This window comes from Cyprinodon tularosa, unplaced genomic scaffold, assembly GCF_016077235.1.
Source record: "Cyprinodon tularosa strain WSP-4 unplaced genomic scaffold, ASM1607723v1 ctg284, whole genome shotgun sequence".
Lineage (NCBI taxonomy): Eukaryota > Metazoa > Chordata > Actinopteri > Cyprinodontiformes > Cyprinodontidae > Cyprinodon > Cyprinodon tularosa.
This window is the reverse complement of record NW_024038990.1, coordinates 181,983-206,129: the sequence shown is the minus strand read 5'-3', so window position 1 is coordinate 206,129 and position 24,147 is coordinate 181,983. Positions and strand designations below refer to the sequence as shown.

At 40.4% G+C, this 24,147-nt stretch overlaps 1 protein-coding gene across 1 annotated transcript; it reads left to right on the top strand.

Moving 5' to 3' along the window:
- Positions 1-640: 640 nt before the first annotated feature.
- On the top strand, positions 641-22,155 carry kpna6 (karyopherin alpha 6 (importin alpha 7)). Its single transcript, XM_038290586.1, has 14 exons — positions 641-791; positions 4,109-4,242; positions 4,344-4,436; positions 4,569-4,668; positions 5,615-5,709; positions 5,824-5,955; positions 6,068-6,156; positions 6,254-6,353; positions 7,695-7,858; positions 7,938-8,016; positions 8,200-8,325; positions 9,664-9,791; positions 15,761-15,945; positions 20,450-22,155. The coding sequence occupies exons 1-14, from the start codon at positions 788-790 to the stop codon at positions 20,635-20,637; spliced, it is 1,617 nt and encodes a 538-aa protein (XP_038146514.1). The 5' UTR covers positions 641-787; the 3' UTR covers positions 20,638-22,155.
- Positions 22,156-24,147: the final 1,992 nt, after the last annotated feature.

Below are 24,147 nucleotides of genomic sequence, written 5' to 3'. Positions count from 1 at the left end.
GCTAATTGCTGCAACGTTGGCCTAAAGAACCCCCCACCATATTGGCAACACATATCTGAGATCAGTTCAACTGATGACAATAATCATCATCAGCATCTGCCTTAAAAAAAAAAATTATCTTTACATAGAATACAGTTACAGTTACCCTGACCATTAACAATACTGAATGATTTTTACATACAATAGGTTTCAACAGCTACATCCAGCAATAACTAATGTTAACATGTATCTTTTTAATGCAGTGCATTGAGTGTTCCTTAAAAAAAAAAAAAAAGGAATTTCCTGGTTCTTAAAAAATCTGATGTTGATGAGAGAGACATTCGAGATTTAAAAAGAACCATGTCTCAAAAATTTGTAGTATTTTACACACCTGAATAAGAACAGAATAAAAAATATTTTGGAGAAATAACTGCATTTCTTGACTGTTTTCGGGTCCATCCATCCATCTATCTAAGGCACTTGTTTCACTGTATGGAAACATTTCTTTTTCTTTTTTGCCAGTTGGTTTTTAAACTTTTTGTTAGCTAATAAGTCGCGCCAAAAAAAACACGAGCTCATTATGTAAAAAATAACAGCGTGCTTATCACTGAGGGATAGGCTGTAATATTTGTTGTACTGGGGAGCCCCCTGGTGGCAGGATGTCGCTCCTGCGCTCTTAGTTGACGTTTCCGTCTCCGGCAGCCATATTGCTTACTGGAGCAAATTCTGGAAAGCTAGCAGTAGGGGAAAGAATTTGAACTTTATATACATCTTCACGGCCTTCTGTACTCAAAATATAAATACCACAATGGGTAAGTCGTTTTTATAACTAAAAGTGTAAATGTATTTCAAGTATATTTGCTGTAGTTGGAAGTAGTGATAAGAAAACTGCTCTGTGACTTTTGTGTAGCTACTCGGCTAGCGTGTTAGCCGAGCAGCTAATGATGTAGCTTATACACGCAGTTGGAAAATTGTTTTGCCCGTTTCATTATGGGCTTTCATCAAACGCAATTAATGTATTCAATCCAGTGACACTCTTGAATTGGCTAACATATGCATGTTAAGTTGCAAACGTTTTATTTTACCTACGATGTATCAGTGCTAACGAGAGGAGCTAACTTGGAAAACTTGGCTAGGTGTTAGTAACGTTAGCAACGCACTTTGCTATTATAAAGACCCACGTAGTTTTTAATCTCTCCTTATAGTTATTCGTTAAGATACCTCCTTATTGTTGCGACTTAATTCGTTTCGTTTGGTCGTTTCTCTATGTATCTCCCTTGCTGTGTTTTTTTATATATAGATTGGCTCAGATAGCCACGTTATTAAGCTATTAATATTTTTTTCTAGTTTTGTCTGTTATCCACAGCATGACGACGATGTTTAATCAGGGATTGCGCCCAATTTAGTTCACAGGAAATAATAAAAGCCTTAATGTATCTGAGCGTAGTGTCAAAAACCGTTTAACTGTTAAGTCAATTAGAGAATTATGATAGCATGCTAGGCTAGGCTAAGTCCGTTAGCTCTGTCATTTAGCCCCATTCCCGCACAGTTACACAACATTGAGGGTGGTGTTAAAAAAAAAACCTTGTTATTCGTTTTGTCTGTTAGTTTATTCCAGACCTATAATGTTAAACGAACACAGATTACTCTATGTTCAATAAACTGCTAGCCATATCTTTTCTATTGACAATTTTGATATTTTAAATGGTTACACGTCGGAGTGTATCCCTAGCATGGAGTCAGGTGTCTTATGTGTTAAGCTTGTTTATGCACAATTTCTGCTTAGGGTTACTATTTGTACTGATGCTGTTTATTGTATTTCAATGTGATCTGAATTTAAAGTGACCTAAAAATAAGCTGCTGTGGGAAACCGGTTGCTCCCACTAATATTTCACATCGAACCTAAAAAGCATGCTGCAGTTTTCCCTCTTAAAAAAAGGAAAAATAAATTGCATTTAGTTTATATTTCTGTAAATGTATGCTTAAGTGTGTCTCAAGACTATGTTTCTCTTTAATTCTGTATTTGTGTATTATTTATGAATCTTTTATCTCTGTAGTCCTGTTCTCCTTTCATCCATCTCTGTTTTTAGTTATCCTTTAGTTATCCAGCTTCATATAAAAAGCATTACCAGTTGACCCAAATGCCAAAAATCCAATGGGAACCTTTATAGTTATTTTAAGACAGATTTGTATAAATTGCTTTCAAGAAATTTGATTCTGGAAATAAGTCTATAAAGGTTAAATCAAAATAAAATATGGGGTCTGGTCGCGAACCAGTTTTGCTGCTATGCTTCTGCACCGTTGGTCTGGAATTTCTAGGGACGCAAGATATCAGTCACAGAGATGGATCTAGAGTTGCTAGACATCAAAGAAGAAAATATTCTGCTAAGGGAGTTGGCAAAAAGATAGGTTAACCTTTCGTCGTAGTTGTCCGTTGTAGTTGTTCCTTAGTTTTTAAAAATGACCCCGGCCCCGAATCGAGAAGGACGACCACACAGACAGCTGGAAAGGCATACCAAGGACCAAGCACCGCTGCTTTTTGTCTGCACACTTCTGCTTGAGGTTTTCGCGGGTTTGCGACCATCCAAAGCATAGTCAGGATTTTTTTGAGCTGCGAGACGACTGTTGCAGAACCCCTGCATGGGGGGCGTGGTCGCACACAGAGACGGATTTGATGGTTGTAGAGGCTCTGAGTCAGAAGCATAAATTTGTCTTAAGTCTACGAAAGGGGGGTCGTTAAAGGGAATTGTTGGCCTGGCTGAATAGGCGAGGTCTGCTCTCCTGTACAGAGATTGGGGCTGCGATAAGGGGAAGGGGTTAACTCAATTGCTGCATTGTAGGTTTTTGAAAGCTGAAATCTCAGTTCACCTCCTCTGTTTAAGGTTGTTTTTTCTTAACATAGCAGGCTTCCCTCACATCCCCTCTCAAACCAACTATTTTCTTTATCCAAAATGTGAACATTCTGACACTTCAATTGAAAAAGCTTCTTGGATGGGAAGTTAAACGTCTTCAAACTTGGAAACAAAGTCCAGTGGATTGTTTTTAACTTTCTTTTTTTGGAGTGACTCTGACCTGGATGACTGAGAATCTTTACCAACTCACCAAAAATATTGTCACACCCTGCACAGCAAACAGATATGCATCACCCAAACGGAAGGCCTGCTTTTCTGTCGCAGTGTGGGGATCTCTAAATTCCTTTCAGCTATTTTGATCATTCTTTTCTCATTTTCTTGTTGTTGTTAAAAATTCTCCAAGTATCAACACATTTACACAAGCTTTAAATGTGTAAAATGAGTCAAAGTTTCAGCTGGTCATATGAGTAAACGCTGGTCTAGTCAACATCCTAAAGTTTTCCACCCTACTGTTTGGAGCACTCTACAGCGTCACACTGTCAGTGGGGATGAGGGCATTTCCAGCGCAGACACGCTGGGCTATTTTTGTTCCACCTTGCTCAAACGGCTAACAGGCTTAGCAGTTATCAGAAATATAGCAATCCAACTCTAAGGAAAATGAGAGCACCCAGCTGCATGTGTTTGTCTATCCATGCGTTGTGACCATCTGTTGTATACATCCAACCCTTTTTAAACCAGGTTATACAAAATGTGGTCTCAATTTCAAGCACTTATTGGAGGGTTTTCCCTTCAAAGCCCCCTGCTGGTATTTATCAGGGCTTTTTGGCACAGGCCCTTGGCAGCGTCCTGCAGTGGTTTATTTTCTGTGTGCCTCACCCAGGGTGACACAGATATGCCCTCTGTCCTGTACAGGTGCACAATATCCGATTGTGGTCATTTTGTTGTGCATAGGCACCAATTTAGTCAAATTAAACCTAAAGATATGTTTAATTAATCTCACTTTGCTGACTGTCTACTTGTTTTTTTTTGTTTGTTTTTTTTTTTTTTAAATAAGCTATTTTAAAGAGGGCTTCCACTGGGTTCTGTGTGTGCCGTTTCTTCCGTCACAACCTAATATTAGAGATGTGAAGGAAAGATGAATGCTAACCTGTCACATGTTTGCTCGTGTTTTCTTACACACGGTGTTCTCATTGAGCTCACCTCCAATGTGGAATCAGTTTGTGTTTGTTCCCGGCTCATGTCATAATCACATGTCCGTGTTTTCTGTGGGCCATCAGAACCGTCAGCCAGTCCGGCCAAGGACAACTACAGGATGAACCGCTACAAGAACAAAGCACTGAACCCAGACGAGATGAGGCGTAGGAGAGAAGAGGAAGGCATCCAACTCAGGAAACAAAAACGAGAACAGCAGGTGCGTTGGCTTTTACAGATTCTTTGTTTTAATCCAGTTTTAAAGAAAGACGTTAAAGTCTTGTTGTGTTCTAAACATTGGGACTCTGTGGTTTTTTGCAGCTTTTCAAGAGAAGAAATGTGGACGTTCTGAATGAAGAGGAGGTCATGTTTGAGAGTCCGCTGGTGGACTCATACCTCAACTCTCCAGCAACAGTGAGTTTTTACTTATGGTTTAGTTTGATTCTTTCAAAGGCTGCTTTATTTTTTCCTGTTGATTACAATATATATTTGTATATGAGCAGAAGGTAGCAGCTACTCAGAATCCTTTTACTTGTTTTCATTTAGGAAGGAGTTATTACCAGAGATATGGTGGAGATGCTTTTTTCAGATGACCCAGAACTTCAGCTCGCCACAACACAAAAGTTCAGAAAACTACTTTCCAAAGGTACACCGAGTGAAGTCTTCGTGGGGCCAAATGTTTTAATACCAGCAGAAATATTTAGTTCTCCTTTGCTTGTTCTTTTTAAAAAAATAATTTCTTTATTTAAAAGAGCATTTTTTTGCATTTTACAGACATATAAAATGCATTTCAATTACAGTTTGAGATTTATTTACCTATTAATTTAAGCGAAGTTCTGTAAAAAAAAAAAAGTTATAAGCACATAATCTTACGTGAGGTATGTATCTCTTAGCCTCCATATTCAGACTAGCCCCCCGGGCAAAGCGGACGCCTTCCCTCTGAGAAATCCTGTCTTAAAATCTGTGGGGGGGGTTTTTTCATTATCTTATGCAGGCTAGTTAGTTATACGTCAGCCTGTACACCTAAATTTGGCCAATCATATATCAACGGTCATCTATCAATCTAATCTTTTTGGTCATAGCGTCTTGATTCATAAGTTGCAGCTAATATACGCAACGGTTGAAATAAGAATCATTTTCTTTCCCATCGAGTTCCGTCCCAGTGTTCACGGGGATGGACGTCTGTGTCTTCAACAGGCGTAGAGCTAACAGAACTGGCAGCGCTGTGAGGCAAGGACTCAAACATGTACGGCTGGAAGCCTTCTACACCAAACCAAGCTTCTGCCACCCTGGCGTCCTCTTCCACAACATCTTTGTCCCCAATTAAGTGCTACTTGGTTCAAATGTAATTTCCCATTGGGAACCTACTAGCAATAAGTTGCTAGTAAGAAACCGGCTACAATCAAACTTGCTTGCGAACCTTCCGCAACAACAAACCCGCCCTCTTGATAAACAACCAATCACATTCACTTTATTCACTCATATAAAGTCGGGCACCACTCGGGAGAATTCACAAATGAAACGGTTGGAGTGGCCATTTCCCTACGACTTTAATTTGCATCGTAACTAAAGCATCATTCTGTTCTTTTCAGAGCCTAATCCTCCAATTGATGAAGTTATAAACACATCTGGTGTGGTGGAAAGGTTTGTAGAGTTTCTGCAGAAGAGCACCAACTGCACACTACAGGTGAGTTCATAAAACTGATCAGATGATAGTTTGTTTATTTTTAAAGAACACATCAGCAAGGATTCACCTCCTTCTCTCCATTTAGTTGTTTTTCTTTTTTTGTTGCCGCTGCAGTTCGAAGCCGCGTGGGCCCTGACCAACATCGCGTCAGGGACGTCCCTGCAGACGAAGACGGTGATCGAGGCTGGAGCCGTGCCCATCTTTATCGAACTGCTTAACTCAGACTTTGAGGATGTCCAAGAACAAGTAAAACATCTTTTTCATCTGAAACTATCCGGCAGGATGTTATGGTGTTGATGTGCAGCAAACAGATTCATATTCTGCTCAGTAATAACCTGCCTTATATGTGTGACTGCAGGCCGTGTGGGCTCTGGGTAATATAGCCGGGGACAGTGCAGTATGCAGGGACTATGTGCTGAACTGTAACATCCTCCCTCCGCTGCTGCTGTAAGTTCATTCGTTACTGATCAGACAGGTTTCTGCCTCCGATGTCTCTCCTGATGTTATCTCTTGTTTTGTTTAACTGCTTGTTTCATTTTTTTAGGCTTTTGACCAAATCTACCAGACTCACAATGACTAGGAATGCAGTATGGGCTTTGTCTAATCTCTGTAGAGGCAAAAATCCTCCACCTGCTTTTGAAAAGGTAACTTTTATCTTCCTGCTGGAGTTGGGGACAAGAATTGGATTTTAAGCATTTTCCATGTTTGTCTAATTAGGAAAGAAAAAGGCGCTAGTAAAAACAAAGCTTCCTGTTCTTGTTTGATGGCAGGAGACTAAGGATCTTTATACAGAAATTTATTTTTGGATGAAGCCGTTTAAAAGTTTTATTATAACATAGCTTTCATTTTTCTCCCACAAATCAACTCTTGGTGAGGTAAATAACAGATAAAATCTAAAAGCGGCCTTTTGCTGCTTTTTTTTTCAGTTTATTTATATAGCACCAATTCACAACACGTGTTATCTCAAGGCACACCATGTAGTCAAATTGATTCAAAGTTTTCTATCTAAGGAAAACTAGTTGATTGCATCGACTCATTGACTCAAATGCAATCCCTCACACTAAGCATGCTTAATGACAGTTGAGAGAAAAAACTCCCTTTTAACTGGAAGAAACCTCCAGCTGAACCAGGCTCAGTGTGAGCGGCCATCTGCCGATGCCGACTGGGGTTCAAGGAGACAGAAGCAGAGATACAAAAAGCAGCTGTAAAAGGCGGCCCCATCCAGGAAACACACAGCCAGGCAGACGAGCTCCGAGTCAGCTCCCATGTCAGAGGATGAAGAGAGCACATCCAGCCAGTCACAGTCAGAGAAACAGGACTACACTGAAAAACAGGCCAATCTCCAACATCTATAAATAAAGATGTTGATGGCAGCAGCACAGCTGATATTTCTCTCCAGAATGGTGTCACAGCCAAACAGGAACAGACGAGGCGAAGCTACTATGAGCAAAAGCAGAGAGAGCGTAATGTTAGAGATTGAACTAACATATTGTGCAGAGTGGGAAAATAGAGATAGAATGATGAAAAAGGGGTCCCTATGTCCTCCAGCAGTCTAAGCCTATAGCAGCATAACTATAGAGATAGGATAACCTGAACCACTCTCACTATAAGCTTTATCAAAAAGGAAGGTTTCAAGCCTGAAAGTAGACAGGGTGTCTGCCTCACAGAATGTTTAGCATAGTCTTTAAATTCGAACCACTGTTAGTATTCTTAAACTAAGACCAATTTAAAACTACTGTTGAATAGAAAGTTGTTTTTTTTTAGCATGCTGAATAAGCAGTTTATTTACTGTTTTTAGCTTTGTTTTGATGACTAGCAGGTACATTTATGTCCTGAACAGAAAGTTGAGGCTGATAAAGAGGAATCTCTGCTGCTGTTTTAGTGAAAGTTCCCCTCATCTTCTGTTACCTTAGCCTTTTTCTGTGTGTTAATGACAGTGCAGAGGTGGCATCATGTCCGATCAGATCCTGTTTTTTGCTGTGTAGGTGTCTCCCTGTCTGCCGGTACTGTCCAGGCTGTTGTTTAGCAGCGACCCAGACTTGCTGGCAGATGCCTGCTGGGCTCTTTCCTACCTCTCAGACGGCCCCAATGACAAGATCCAGGCTGTCATCGACTCCGGTGTCTGCAGGAGGCTGGTGGAGCTGCTCATGTAAGCTTGGGCTACACGCCGCCTGTTGGCTCATGTTTAAATTGAAGCTGCAAAAGGCTGTAACTTCTCCTCTCTACAGGCACACTGACTATAAGGTGGCCTCTCCTGCCCTGAGAGCTGTGGGAAACATCGTCACTGGAGATGACATTCAGACTCAGGTTGGAGTCATAAATACCCCACGTTTCCTGTAGGCTTAACTGTTTTTGGGGGGGTGGGTTCCACTTTAGATCCGGCTAGAACCGCCTTGTTGTAAGGAGTTTCAGCGACTGTCAGTGATTAATGTACCAGAAAATGAGAGGGCTAAATCGTAATAAAAAATGTGTTCTCCTGGTTGTGTTTAGGTGGTGTTGAACTGCTCAGCTTTACCCTGCCTGCTGCACCTCCTCAGCAGCCCTAAGGAGTCTATTCGTAAGGAAGCATGCTGGACCATTTCCAACATCACAGCTGGAAACCGAGCACAAATACAGGTGACCTTTACACACGCTGACACAGAAACCCGCCTTAGATTGACGCTGGATGTCTTGATTATCTCTTTAATGAATATTAGAACCCATATTGCTTTTATTAAAGCTACTTTTCCCAAAATGACAGCTAGGAGGTGATTTCTTCAGCTAAAATAAACTACCTTTCCACAGCATTCCCTCTCTAAACAGTTTAAATGGAGTTTGGGGTTTTATGGGATGGAAACAACACAGATTGAAGCTTTTCTGGGAAGTTGGAGAGAAATGATTTATGGTTCTGCACATTTTCCCCAAAGAACCCTAAAGAAAATGTGGTTTGCAGTGGATGAGATAGAAATGTAAATTCCCTTCTTTCATGGTTGTTTGGTGGAAAACTAAGCTTTCAAGTCTCCCTAAATAGTCTGACCCCCACTGAGAGACACTGTGGTGGCGGCGCGGCGCTGCGCTGTCCTTCAGCAGAGACCAGGGAGAAGGTCAGACTTGATGGGGAGATGAATGAAGCTAATTAAAGCACAGAGTTGGAAGAAAACCTGTTAAAGGGTAAAAGAAGTAGGTCTGTGTTTAAAAAAAAAAAAGGGGGGGGGGGGGGGGGGTTTCCAATCCTGCATTGATTCTTATATATATTCTTAAAGATCCATTCATAGAACCAATCATGGATTTGAAAAAATGCATTTTGTACTTTGCTTTTAGCCACCTTTAACCACAGTCAATATTAATATAAGACCAGATTCAATATGTTGTCTAACTATACAAACAAATATAGTTAATAACACAAATCCAATTTCAGAAAGGATTGGATCTAGAAAGTAGGATCTAAGTCGATTATTGTAATTTGAAATGATACCAAATCCTAAAAATAAGTCAGATTGAGAATGAGCTCGCAGTTTGGCAGCATGTCAGAAGGGCCTACAGCCCAGAATCCAGTTAACAATCAGTGGCAGAACTTACAGGATGCTCCATCCATCCTGATGTTTTTCCACCCATGAACGTTTCTGCAAATAGGAATTTTTAATAGGGTTAAAAACTCAAGTCTCAGGACGAAGTAAATACGCCCCAAAAGACTCACAATTTGTTCCAGGAGCTACAGATGTAGTGGTGTGACCGACTACAGCTGCACACCTTTAATAAAATGAATTTTCACATAATTTGTAAACTCTTAGAATGACCGTTTTTAGTCCAGGTGAAGGAAATCATTAACGGGAGTCATATAACTAATTAATTTAAATATTCTAAATTTATCTGTTCAATATGATTCCTGTCTGATTTATGACTGAAGAACATAAAGTTAACCGGTTTGAGATGCTGCTTCATGACCCCTAACCCAGATTTTCTGTTCCTTTCTAGACGGTGATTGATGCCAACATCTTTCCAGTGCTGATTGAAATCTTGCAGAAAGCAGAATTCAGAACCAGGAAAGAAGCAGCCTGGGCTATCACCAACGCTACATCTGGAGGAACACCGGAGCAGATCAGGTAGGACTGAGATTAAAAACAATCCATGGTTCAGGAAGGGAAATGCTCTTTGTTCTTTATTTATGAACAAGTTGGTTAGAAATAAATGAGGCTCCAAACCAAGATCTCCATATTTCAAGTTTTAAATGTAGATCAGAACCAAAATAAAAATAGTCTCTTAAAAAACCTGATAAAATTCAATTAAGTTTGATCATACTCCAGATTTAAAGGATTTATTTCCATAATTAATAAAAAGGTTCAAATTTAAATGCTGATTTAGCACTGCTAGGTTCATGGGTATTACATGATTAGTTCACAGATAAAAAATGGTAAATAAAGGGGGGGTCCTATAAGTGAAGTTAAAAGAGCTTATTTTTTTTATAATTTTTTATTTAGAAAGACAGATTTCCATTACATCAGTAATCACAGCTTCAAGCATTCAAGATTATAACTAAAGATATAAGCAGAAAGTCCAAGTGATTTTGTCCATGTTGCCTTTCTGGTATTTTTAACAGAATATCACTAACGTAGTTGTAAAGATAACAAAAAATGAACAGAATTAAACAGTAATGGGGATTGCACCACCTTGAGTAATAAAAACCACAAAGACATTAGAGGGCAAGACATATTTCAGAATAACAATCAAATGAAGTCGGATCTAACTGGTTTCACGTACTCAGTCCATTTGGACCAAATCTTATAAAACTTTTCTTTTTCTAATTGGAGGGAAAAACAGATCTTTTCCATCACATAAATCTGGTAAACAATTTCAATCCATTCATCAGTAGTGGGTGGGTCTGGTTTCATCCATTTCCTCGTGATGGCCTTCTTACTGGCAACCAGTAGTGTAGCCAGAAGTTTTTTGTCTTTGTTAGTCCATGTGTCCAATTGTAGATTTCCCAGGTACAATGTTTCACATTTTAATGGAATACTTACATTGAATATATTTTCAATATGTTTGTGGAACTCTTCCCAATATGGTTTTATTACCTGACAGTCCCAAAAAATGTGAAAGTGGTTCGCTCCTTCAGACCCACAGAGTCTCCAGTAGGCGTCCCCATTGTTTTGATATCGTTTCTGAGTGGGTGTAACAAAAAATCGCATAATGTTTTTCCAGCCGAACTCCCGCCATGTGTTTGATCTGGTCGAGACCCACTGCAATTGACAAACATCCTCCCAGCTCTCTTGTGAGATTTTAACCTTAATTTCTTTTTCCCACTTCCTCTTAATGTATTCTGTATTCTCTTGTTTAGACAGCTGTATGGCCTTATATAATTTGGAGATGATTTTGCCGTCTGATCCGGGTTTAATTAGTGATAAAAATGCCTCCATGAAAATTGACTCGCTCTTTTTCAGCACCTCTTTAAGGTTACTGTTGAAATAGTGTCTCACCTGCAAGTACCTAAAGAAATCCTCTTTTCCCAGTTTATGATCTTTCTGTAAGGTTTCAAAACTTTGAAATATCCCTTTGTGGACAAATGAATAGTAGGAAGTTAATCCTTTAGAGATCCATAGTTTGAATCTGTCATCCAGTCTATTTGGTGCAAAATCCGAATCATAGGCACACCACCTCATGATTTTAGACGCGTCTCCTATTCTGCAAATTTTAGCCAACTCCTGCCAGGACTTGAAAAAACTACCTGTTATGGAGTCATCTGGGATCTGCTGTTCTTCCTGTAATTTATAATCATAAAGAAGGGCTGTTATTGGGATTCCTGTTATTGTCGTGCCTTCTATTTCTTTCCAGGCTGCGGTGTATGATGGTGAACAGAGACAGACTAAAGGTCTCAGCTGGGCTGCATGATAGTATTCCTGTAAACAGGGAAGGCCCATCCCACCCTTTTCTTTTTTTAATTGCAAAGTTCTAAACTTAATTCTGGCCTTTTTACCCTGCCATAAATACCTCGCTATTAATCTATCCCATTCTAAAAACTGTTGAGGTGGGATTTTGACTGGTAGACATTGAAATAAGTAGAGCATCTGTGGAAGGATGTTCATCCTGATGGATTCTATCCGGGAGCTTAAACTTAAAAAAGGAATAACGTTCCATCTATGTAAGTCTGATTTTATTTTCAAATTTAGTGGTCCATAATTTTTATCAAACAGTTTTGAGAGGTCTTTCGGTAGTGAAACACCCAAATATTTGATAGATTCAGCCTCCCAATTCCAATTGTACACAGTTTTAATTGAAGGTGGTGGATCATAGTTAAATATTAATACCTGAGTTTTATTTATATTTATTCTATAACCAGAAATTAAACTGAACTCTTCGAGCAACATCATCAGTTTTGGTATAGTCTGTGTGGGCTGTGTTATACTTATCAATAGATCGTCAGCAAACAAGGATAGTTTTTGCTCCCCAGATGTCATTGTAACCCCTTTTATATCCGGCCTCTGCCTGATCAGTTGGCTCATGGGCTCAATAAACAAGGCGAAGAGAAGTGGCGACGCACAACACCCCTGTCTCGTTCCCCTTTCCAAGATGAATGAATTTGTCAGGTCTCCGTTAATTTTAATTCTAGCCGTTGGTTTACTATACAATGATTTAAATGTGTCAATTATTGTTGTATGAAATCCAAATTTTGAGAGCACTTTATATAAAAACGACCATCCCACCGAATCAAATGCTTTCTCTGCGTCTAGGCTTAATATCAACGCCTCTAGTTTTTGCTGTGTGATTTCTCTCATAATGTGCAATGTTTTCCTGATATTATCTTGGGTCTGTCTTTTTCTGACAAAGCCAGTCTGGTCTTTGTGTATTAGAGCTGGTAATATGACTTCTATTCTTTTTGATAATATGGAGGTGAAAAGTTTATAGTCATTGTTTAGGAGACTTACAGGGCGATAACTCCCGCAATCCAACTTGTCTTTCCCTTCCTTTGGTATGATTGAAATCACTGCCTCTCGCCATGAGGGGGGAATGTTTTTATTTTCTAAAACCCAGTTGAATGTTTTCTCTAATATAGGAATTAATTGGTCTTGCATAACTTTATACCATTCTGTAGTGAATCCATCTGTCCCTGGAGATTTTCCCTTCTTGGTTCTCTTGATTGCTGATTGAATTTCCTCTTTTGTAATTTTGGATATTAATTTCTTATTTTGTTCGTCAGTGATCGTTGGAAGATTGATCTTTTCCAGAAAGGTATTGATCTGGCTGTTGCTGCTTGTATTTGGTTGGGTATATAGTGTTTTATAGTATTTTTGGAAGCAGTTTTTGATCTCTTCTGGATTAGTTTCTATTTTCTTTGTTACATTGTTTCTTATTTTGTGTATTGTTCTGTTGGCTTGTTGTTTTCTTAACCTATATGATAAAAGTTTCAGGGATTTTCCATTTGTCTCATAGTATTGGTGATTTATAAAAGTAAGCTTTTTTTGGATTTCATGAGTGTTTATTTCTTCTATTTCTTTTTTTAGTTTTTTAATTTTATGTTTGGTATTGTCACCTTTGGGAGACTTTGCATGTTCTCTCTGTAGTCTTTTCAGATCCTCTTCTAACTCCTGCGGTTTATTTTCTCTGATTCTTTTCTCATGTGATGTTATGGATATGATTTTACCCCTAATCACTGCTTTTAAAGCATCCCAGACTATAGGAGGAGTCACTTCATCGTTATCGTTTTTTTCTAAATATAAGTTAATTTCACGTTTTAGTTTATCCTTGATTTCAGTTTTGTTCATAATGTTAGAGTTCAGTCTCCACAGAGTGGACCTTCTCCTGTTATTCAGCTGGATTGAGATGTATATAGGCCCATGATCTGAAAGAGTGTTAGGTCCTATTTCACAGCTGTTTACCCTAAAAAGATCTCCCTTGAACATAAAGAAGTAATCTATGCGGGAGTAGACATTGTGAGCGTGTGAGTAGTGTGAATAATCTCGTTTATTTGGGTTTCTTTCTCTCCAAACGTCCACGAGCCCCAGCTCACTCATCCAGGTATTTAATCTCCTGCTAATGTTTTTTGTATCGGGTTTCCCATTTGATGAATCAACTTTTGGATTTAGTCTGATGTTAAAATCTCCACCACATATCAGAATCCCCTTGCTTTTTGTTGTCATTACATCGACTATTTTTTTATAAAAAGGACCAGTCACTTCCAGGTGGAATATACACGTTAAGGAGAGTTATCACCATTCCTTCTATTTTTCCTATAACCATTACAAATCTTCCTTCATTGTCGTTATATTCTGAGATGTGCTCGTAATTTACAGCTTTGGATATGAGGGTCGCCACTCCTCTTCGCCTCCCTGATCCATGTGAGGAGAAGTAAACATGCTTAAATCCTCGTTTATTTAGTTTAACATGTTCTGATTCGTTTAGGTGCGTCTCTTGCAAAAAAGCAATTTGTATTTTATCTTTTTTTAATTTTGATAAGATTCTTTCCCTCTTAACTGGATTGAGTACTCCATTTATATTAAAAGATGCTACTTTTAAAGATCCATTTTGCATCTATGTGAATTCCCCTCCATCTCACTCAGAAATCTGGTGCATTTCCCCCTCCCCGCGAGAACCAGCAGGGAACAAACAATGAACATAATAAACATAAAACTGAACAGTGTGTGTCCATATAACTTCCTAGGTAGGGGTCTATTAACCTGACCCTGTTGATTCCCCACAAGGGGTTCGAAGGGAAAACTCCCCCTCCTCCGACCGGAGGGAGGGGCCCTTACCTGCCACAGTCGCGTGTCGGGAAAAAAAGAAAAAGTCCCGATCAAACCGGATTATTCTATAATTAGTTTCCACCACTAGCTACGGATCTGGTTGAAGATGTTTCACAGTTCGTCCCGCCGTCGTTAGTTTGGAGAGGATCCGCTAGGTCCCGGAGGGAGCCGCAGACGTTCTCCTGAAGGCTCGCAGCTTCTCCTTGTAGCCGGCACCGCGGCCGGCTTTGAATGCGCCTCTCGCCGCTCGTCTCTCCACTCTCGTGCAGGACAGTTGCTGCACCCTCTCCATGAGCGTCTCCGGAGGTTTGATGATTGACACAGTGAAGCCTCGTCTCAGCAGGTCCTCTGATGCCTCCTCTGCCGTATCGTAAGTTTTGGTTCCCTCTTCATATCGAACGTGCAGCTTCGCGGGGAAGAGGGTCTGGAAGTGGATGTTGTTTTCCTTCAAAACTTTGCGGATCTCTGTATATTCTCTTCTTCTTTTAAGTATGAGTGGTGGATAGTCATGGTCCAGGTTTATGTGGTTTTCGTGCCATTCAAACCCCTTCCTCTGCCAGGCCTTGCGGAGTATCATCTCTTTAGTTTTGAAGCTTAAGAACTTAATAATGATGGAGCGCGGTTGCGCGTCGGCTGGTGGCTGCGGTCCCATTGACCGATGAGCTCTTTCAATGTGAAGTTCAGGGGTGTCCTCATTTAACTCAAGACCTTGGCGTAGCAGGGTTTCGACGAATGAGATCATGGTCGATTCCTTCTCGGATCCCTCCGGTACCCCATACATCCTTATATTTTCGCGTCTGGATCTACTCTCTAGATCCGTCAGTTTGTCCTCCATCTTAGCGTGTAGCTTTAGCATAGCCGTGATGACCTCCTCCGTATTTTGAATCCTTTCTTCTGCCTTCTCCATACGCCCCTCCACCTCCTCCATTCTTGTGTTTATCTTAGCAATTTCTTCTTTTATCGTCTCTAATTGTTCTTTATTTTCTTGGCGAAACCCTTTTAGTTCCTGCAAGATCAACTCGGTGTCGGTCATTTTTAGGCGCTGCTTCTCGAGGCTTGCTAGCTTCACTCGTTAGCGGCTATTTGTTGCTGCGTCTCTTCTCTCTCACCTTCTCGACTTTAGTCGGCGTTTATGTCTCGAAGTGGTGGTACAGACTTGCCCCCTTTTAAAGTTATTATATTGAGATGTTTACTTGGGTTATATGGGGGAAATTTCTCTAATTACTCCGGTTCAACCAGGAGCGCTCTCACTATGCGGCCATTGTGATGGTGGTCCAAACCAGAAGCCCAAAAGAGCTTATTTTTAGTTTATTATGTTTCCTCCTGTTTGTATTCAGGTATCTGGTGAACCTGGGCTGCATCAAGCCTCTGTGTGACCTGCTGACCGTGATGGACTCTAAGATTGTCCAGGTGGCTCTCAACGGTCTGGAGAACATCCTGAGGCTCGGCGAGCAGGAGGCCAAGCAGGAGAACAACGGCACCGGCGTCAACCCTTACTGCAGCCTCATCGAAGAGGCCTACGGTACTCACTCGTTTATCACCTCTAAGCTGCTGACATTCATTTGAACAGATTTGGATTAAGAAACAAAGTTTTATTTTACTTTTTGGGGGGGAAAAAAGAGTAAATTCTCTTTTAGGCAAGTCATGAAATTTTCTTTTAAAGCGGGTCATATTTTAAAATCAGTCTATCTGATTCATGATATGTGCTGCTGATATTTGCTTTCTCTTCTTCCATTTAGAAATTAAAATTAAAATAATACGCAAGTTTAACTACAAATCGTAAATAATGGATACTAAGTGAAGGGGGTTTTGATACCTAAATAATGAATCGGCCATCAGCTTGGAAAAACTTGGTAATGTTGAGTTTCACTCCTTCTAGACATGAGTTTTAAGGGCCGCCCTGTGGACCATGACGATGTTCAAATATTGCTGTGCCAGTTTAGCAACACGAGGAAAAGGAAATCCCCAGGACAGGGCTGTCCACCTCTAAGCTCCTCTGACAGTGTCTTAACAGACCCTGTGCTGTTGTTGCTTTGTCTCTTAAAAATAAAAAGCTGAACCAGGACCTTTTTCTTTTTTTCCCCTCTTCTGAAAGAGACTATCCCCGCTGATTGACTTCCTGCTGCTGCTGCCATGTCAGTGACTTACTCCTTGGCCATTCCTCAGTATGCATGCTTGTGCGTTCTCTGCTAACATTAGCCTCAGCACTGTTCCAATTCACAAGACCGATAATGAACAAAATCCTTGGATGTTGTTCTCACCCCTCCCTCTTTGCTTGAGCACACATCAGAGCAGACTAGTCCGTTTTTGCTTAATTTGAAACAAAAGTTCAGATGTTGAAAGGACTGTGGCAACCAGTGGACCGCCAAGGCTAACGTTAGCCCGTCTGCAGCAGCACTCTCTTCGCATAGCTGTGTTTGAAGTACCGCTGGCTCTGATGGCGATTGTTTGGGAAAATGCTCATTTGATTTGTGTTTATCTGACTGTGTTCATTATAATTCCCCCACTAAATGAAAAAGTAAGAATATATTATTATCTTAAGGAATATTAATAACCGGAGGTGAAATGCAGCTACAGACTAGCTTCTAAAATGGTGACGCCACGTGTACACTTCTGTTACTGACCCAGATTTATAATTTAATGTACTCCCATTCTCCTTGAGTCCATACTTTCCTTACTTGGTGAGGACACGAGTCCGTACTCATGTTCTTGTGAATCAAGAAACGGCCCTTATTTCTTTGGCTGCTTTCATTGGGAGGAATTCCACTTTTTCAGTGTTTAGATCTGAATACTTCTTTTTCAAGTATTCCAGGACGTTTTTCTTTACATTGTTGGTCAGCTGAGGGTCCTTTATGGAGTCAGAAATGGGGCAAAATGTTAATAATAAATCTTAGTTGAAACTGAAAAATTAAAATTTAGAAAAGAAGAAAAATAGAAGTTTATATTGAATGTCAGATTTTTGCCTTATAATCTGAGAAACTAAAAAGCAAACATAAAATGATAAGAATTGAATCTAAATTCTTCCCCTCAGCTTACCAACAGTACATGAATGCAACATGGAAAGGGACTTCTCTCCAGCGCTGCTACTAGCTGTCAATCATGTTTCCCTGCCCACTCCTGTCACATTGGGGTCAAAATTTGAATGTAAAAAAAAAAAGAAAAAAATCCTGAAACTGAAAAAGGATTTTGAAATTAAAAAAGAAATCGAAAGAAATTGATTTGAATCTGAAAATATAAGATTTAAAGAGGGCATAAGTAAAGGGTTGATCACTTCTGCCCATTGTGGAAGCACAGATATCAGTCAAAGGGACATTATATTAAAATGAGTACATTAGCCTGATTTTCAGTAAAACAGCAACTTTATTTTTATTTATCAGGCACTAGTGGCCTTTATTTTTCATTTTTGATGGTAAGCAAAATGGGATTGGAAAGAAAGAATGCAGCAAAGGTCACCAGGCGGAGTCTAGAGCCTGTGACGACCCATGTCGAGGACCAAAGCCTCATATCATGGGCCACATGCTCAACCCCTATGCAACCCCTGGTCCCAAGGTGACTTATTTTTAACGCAACGGACTGCTATGTTGAAATACGTTGGCGAGAACCCTGATTATGTATAAGTATAAAAGGTTTGTATCTAAAGCCAGGCATACAGGTGCTGGTCATAAAATTAGAATATCATGAAAAAGTAGATTGATTTCAGTAATTCCATTTAAAAAGTGAAACTTGTATATTATATTCATACATTACATACAAACTCATATATTTCAGATGTTTATTTTGTTTAATTTTGATGATTACAAATGACAACAAATGAAAATCTCAAATTCATCATATCAGAAAATTAGAATATTACTGAAGACCAATAAAAACAAAGGATTTATAGAAATGTTGGCCAACTGAAAAGTATGAACATGAAAAGTATGAGCATGTACAGCACTCAGTATTTAGTTGGGCCTCCTTTGGCCTGTATTACTGCAGCAATGCGGCGTGGCATGGAGTCGATCAGTCTGTGGCACTGCTCAGGTGTTATGATAGCCCAGGTTGCTCTAATAGTGGCTTTTAGCTCTTCTGAATTGTTGGGTCTGGTGTATTGCATCTTCTTCTTCACAATACCCCATAGATTTTCTATGGGGTTAAGGTCAGGAGAGTTTGCTGGCCAATTAAGAACAGGGATACCATGGTCCTTCAACCAGGTACTGGTAGCTTTGGCACTGTGTGCAGGTGCCAAGTCCTGTTGGAAAATGAAATCTGCATCTCCAAAAAGTTGGTCAGCTGCAGGAAGCATGAAGTGCTCTAAAACTTCCTGGTATGTGGCTGCGTTGACCCTGGACCTCAGAAAACACAATGGACCAACACCAGCAGATGACATGGCACCCCAAACCATCACTGACTGTGGAAACTTTACACTGGACTTCAAGCAACATGGATGAAGTGCCTCTCTTCTTTTCCTCCAGACTCTGGGACCTTGATTTCCAAAGGAAATGCAAAATTTACTTTCATCAGAGAACATGACTTTGGACCACTCACCAGCAGTCCAGTCCTGTTTCTCTTTAGCCCAGGCAAGACGCTTCTGACGCTGTCTGTGGTTCAAGAGTGGCTTGACACAAGGAATGCGACAGCAGAAACCCATGTCTTTCATACGTCTGTGTGTGGTGGTTCTTGAAGCACTCACTCCAGCTGCAGTCCACTCTTTGTGAATCTCCCCCACATTTTTGAATGAGTATTGTTTCACAATCCTCTCCAGGGTGCGGTTATCTCTCTTGCTTGTACACTTTTTTCGACCACATCTTTTCCTTCCCTTCGCCTCTCTATTAATGTGCTTGGACACTGAGCTCTGTGAACAGCCAGCCTCTTTAGCGATGACCTTTTGTGTCTTGCCCTCCTTGTGCAAGGTGTCGATGGTCGTCTTTTGGACAACTGTCAAGTCAGCAGTCTTCCCCATGATTGTGTAGCCTATAGAACTAGACTGAAAGACCATTTAAAGGCTTTTGCAGGTGGTTTGAGTTAATTAGCTGATTAGAGTGTGGCACCAGGGGCCATCAATTTTGAACCTTTTCACAATATTCTAATTTTCTGATATGATGAATTTGAGATTTTCATTTGTTGTCATTTGTAATCATCAAAATTAAACAAAATAAACATCTGAAATATATGAGTTTGTATGTAATGTATGAATATAATATACAAGTTTCACTTTTTAAATGGAATTACTGAAATCAATCTACTTTTTCATGATATTCTAATTTTATGACCAGCACCTGTACATTGTGTGATTGGTTCACTCGTTGCAGACAGCTACAGCTTACACTGTACGAGGAAACCGCAGGGTTTCTAAAAACCACTTTGGACTCAGCTCTGCAGTGAGGTGGTGCTACTCTGACTAGTCTATCCGCAAGTCAAACCTCACTAGAGAGAAACGTGCTGCCTCGGCAATTTGTGCAATTTTGTGCTGAAAACCCTAAAAAGTTAAGGCGAGGACGTACTTGGACAAAGGCATGGCTGAGCCAACGTGGCTACTATGGTCTGTCAATTTTACAGAAAGAACTCTATTTCACTCATTGCAGTTCCGCCATGCTTCTGTGTTTTTGTCTAAAAGGTAAAAGAATCCTTGTTTGCTCACCGAGCGATTTGCCCACGGCAGCTGACTGAAAATCAAACGTGTTTGATTCTCTCCCGACCTCACGATTCCTGATCGGAAGGTGGTGGTGAGAGGCTGATCGCCCCTCGTTACCTCCTGAACACTACATACAGTATACGCCCGGCTTTAGGAGAAAAACCCACTTAGAGTTAAATGAATTTACAGGCCTACAGCTGACATGAACAGACAAGGCGCCACCTACTGTTTTATAGCTGAACTACCAGAAAGTCAGATGGTGGCCTTTGAAGCAGTTCTTTAAAAAATCCCTTCACAAAAAAGCAAAGATAACGACACTCCCAACTTATGGGAGAAATACCTCATTTATTGTTTTAAGGAAAGGGTTTTAAGCTCCTCGCTGTGTTCTTATATTGATTTGTTTTTTTTACAGGACTGGACAAGATTGAGTTCCTCCAGAGCCACGACAACCAGGAGATCTACCAGAAGGCGTTTGACCTCATCGAGCGTTACTTCGGCGTGGAGGATGAGGACAGCAGCCTCGCTCCTCAGGTGGACCAGGCCAACCAGCAGTTCCTTTTCCCTCAGCAAGAAGCTCCAATGGAGGGCTTCCAGCTCTAAGTCCTCATCAGTGAACCACTCACCCCTGTCCATTTGTATACGCCCCCCTCCCCCTGGCACCCAGCCCATGACGCCGGAGTCATGCCACTGTGTTCTCTTGCCTGATCTCTGCAAGCACACAAACCAACCTGCCCTAATGGAGGAAAGCTGAAACCGTGGCTCCTTCATCCAAGCTTTCCTAGCAGAGGACAAATATTCTCACAGGGCTGATTTTTCTTTCCTGTTTTTTGCTTAGTTGGGTTTTTTTTCTGGCCATTTGGGGCATTTCTCACAAACTCAATACCCAAGTGGGGGAACTGATCACCTAAAAACCTGAAGTGGTTTGAAACGTGCACACCTGGACTTGTTTCTGCCGTTTGATAGCTCTTAGATCCTGTTGCCGGCAGTAACCATTTATCTAAATTTCTTTAGCGATGGGACATTCCTGTTGTCTGGATTATCCCGGCCCCTTTGCAGTCCACCAACGGGGGAGTTTGAGGCATAAAACGCCCAGTTTGTGCAGTTCACTGTAGGCACAACTCCCCCCCCCTTTTTTTTATGTTATTTACCTCTAACCCTTATTTATCTTTTTCTTTATAGGTGTTTTTCCTTTTCTGTAAATGGAAATAGAATTTTTTTTTTTGTTTTTTTACAAAAAGATGCCCTGGTTGTTCAGCTTAGGGTTGGTTAAAAAGCTTCCAGCGAAGCAAAGGGAGGACTTTTAAGTTTAAAGGGGAGGGAAGATGTTTATAACAGATGAACGTAAACAAAGGAAGGACTACGATTGGAGTTTAGGGAAAGGACGTTTCATTTTTTTTCTTTAACCATTAAAATGAAATCCAAGTTTTTTCCATGACGGGAATATTGGAATATCCAAATTTTCATTGTGTGCTGTGTTAATAACATTTGAATTATGAAGTGATCTATTAAGCAAGGCATAGTTTAGGATTATTGAGAGCCCTCTGCAGCAGCAAACCTAACTTATTTTCATGTCCGGCTGTGTTTAACGGATTGTAAACGTGAAGAAAAAAAAAGGAATCATTAAACTATTCTTTGAAGTAGTGAAAGTTTCATAGCTTAGCGGTTCCAGAGAGCCCCTGGAGGAGGCGGGGTTTGCTGCTCGGCGCCCAGTAGGGCAGGGCCTCTGCAGTCTCATAGGACCCCTGTCCAGACGCAGCTGGTACAGGGAGGTGGCGGCAAATCACTGTGGATCGTTCATGTGAACATTTTGGGTCGGATAAAGAAGCCGGATTAAAACACGGTAACTTTCGGTGGTGTGAATAGTGATAGTTTAGTGACCACGGTGGTGTTTTCTTTAGCGGTAGACTTGATTAAAATTAGCCTCCGGCATTCGACATCACTATACCTTTGAGAAAACGGAGATGACTTTGCATGAGACAGTCGTGCTGCGTGTGGGTGTCGTTCATGTAAATAGCCTCTCCTGCGCCCAAGCTTGGAACAATCTGCTTCTTCTGTGTGGGTCTAAAAAAAAAAAAAACAAAACTAAGAAAAAAAACAAAAAAAAACAGCTGGAGGTAACTAGCCTAACTGCATCAAAATGACAAGTAACTAATAGAAGTATATTTTGATTTTGCTGGGGTTTTTTGCATTAATGTATATCTTTACTTACACTTCATGCACACTTGCATACAACACCAGCTGAAACACACCTCACATGGATGAGTGGCTAGAAGCAAAAACCAGCTTCCCTTTAAAGAGAGGAAATGTTCTTCTTCCTCCTTTTTCTTTTTGCAGTAATTATTTGAACTAAATTGAAAAAATGTTGCTTAAAGCAAAAATCGTGTTATGGAAACTTGTAGTTGTTTCTAGCCATGGGACGTGTGACCACGAATGGGCGGGGCTTCTGATCAGGCCGGTCAGCGCTGAGCCTCTAGATGAAGCCGAGGTGTGTTTGTGTGAGTTTTGACTGACAGGCGCTGTGTGAGGGAGGAGGCTGATTGAATCTATCAGAAAATGTCCCAATCAGAGTCGGGGAGCTGCTGGTCTGTGGATTACTATGGCGTGGAACACAATCAGGGTTTCTCTAAAGGAAAAAAAAAACCTGCCTTGGAGCGTTTAGACTTTATCATTATTAGTAGTGTTATTATTTTGGGGGGAAAAAAGCAGTAAATGTAGAGGTCCATCTAGCAGGTGTCAAACTAATCTGGTGCTTTTAATGCCTTTGAGATACTAAATGATGAAATGATTTATGGATTCTTTCAAAACATGAATATAAGTTTCAGTTTATTGCCAATTTTGGGGGAATCTAATTAACCTAAAGGCTCAGATAGATCCATACATCCCCTCCCCACTCAGAGTGGTAGAAATCCTTTTTTTTTTTTTTTATACCTGAACTGTTCAGATTTATGCAAATTGGTTGGAAGAATGTTACTCCATACATTGAAGCTTAACGTCTTCCAAAACCCTTTTTTGGTATGTATTCCTGGTCAGTACCTCAGTACTGCCATGTTTAAAAGGCGATTATCATGTTTTTGTTTTGTTTTTTTCGGGGGGATGTAAAGTTTTCCGAGAGCACTAGTTAAAAAGTGAGGCTGGTTGGTTCCCTCATTCCAGTCTGGCCAGCTGCACACCTTCCATCTAGCTTGAGATGATCCAGGTTGGATCAGGACCTTTTTTTCTTCGCTAACCTTTCATTTAGGCAGTCACAGTGGGGACCTTCAAACCTAGTAATGACTTTAAACGTTCTTCAAAACAACTCCTGGGAATCTAAAACGATCCTGCCTGTTAAAGTTTAGTTTATAGGTTAATGTTGGAGAAAATCACATATTTTTAAACCATTTCCTGCTGAAATATGCTAGTTCTTCAGACACTTAAGGGTGTATGTATATGTGAGTCTGTAGGAATAATTATGAACAGAAAATCCACAGGGAATCCAAACTGGTCACCTAGTTCCTCTTAAAATACGTAGGAAATTTTTTCTATGAATAATCCAGGCTGAAAAACAAAGACTTCAAAGGCATTAAAAGCTCCATATTATTAACGCCGTTCGGACGGTGGGACGACCAACCGCGGCGGGGTTTATCATGAAGCCCAGTTCTGCACCATATCTGCCAGAGGAATGAATAGCAGATGATTTCCTGAGCTTTATCCACAGAGCGCCAGCAGCCCCGGCCGACAGGAGAAGTCAAACCATGAATAAAGCAACATCTTACCTCTACCTGACAGAAGTGTAGAGCAGAAGTCTTTGGTTTTTTTGGCCAATTCTGTGCTTGGCCTACAAAAATAATGCCAGAATTGCAATATATAAATATATATATATATAAATAGATGTATAAAAAAAATCATTGCATCAACAAGGAAAAAAATGTTTATATTTCTTAACACGAAAAATGCACTCCTGCTCACTAAAGTGCCAATCCGACCAACAAAGACTGGAGGATCTTACGTTTCTGTCTTTGACTTGTAGATTATTTCTTTATATCTTTATTTACTTGAATGTGCGCATGTTTCAGTGCAAACCATTGCTGCTCTATTTTCCTTATCTTTCAATTTACATCGTTTGCCATTTTT

Excerpts from the sequence above, each read along its gene's own strand:
- kpna6 (XM_038290586.1), top strand. Across the intron at positions 8,017-8,199 it reads GAGATGACATTCAGACTCAG|GTGGTGTTGAACTGCTCAGC; the intron begins GTTGGAGTCATA and ends GGTTGTGTTTAG. Across the intron at positions 9,792-15,760 it reads GGAACACCGGAGCAGATCAG|GTATCTGGTGAACCTGGGCT; the intron begins GTAGGACTGAGA and ends GTTTGTATTCAG.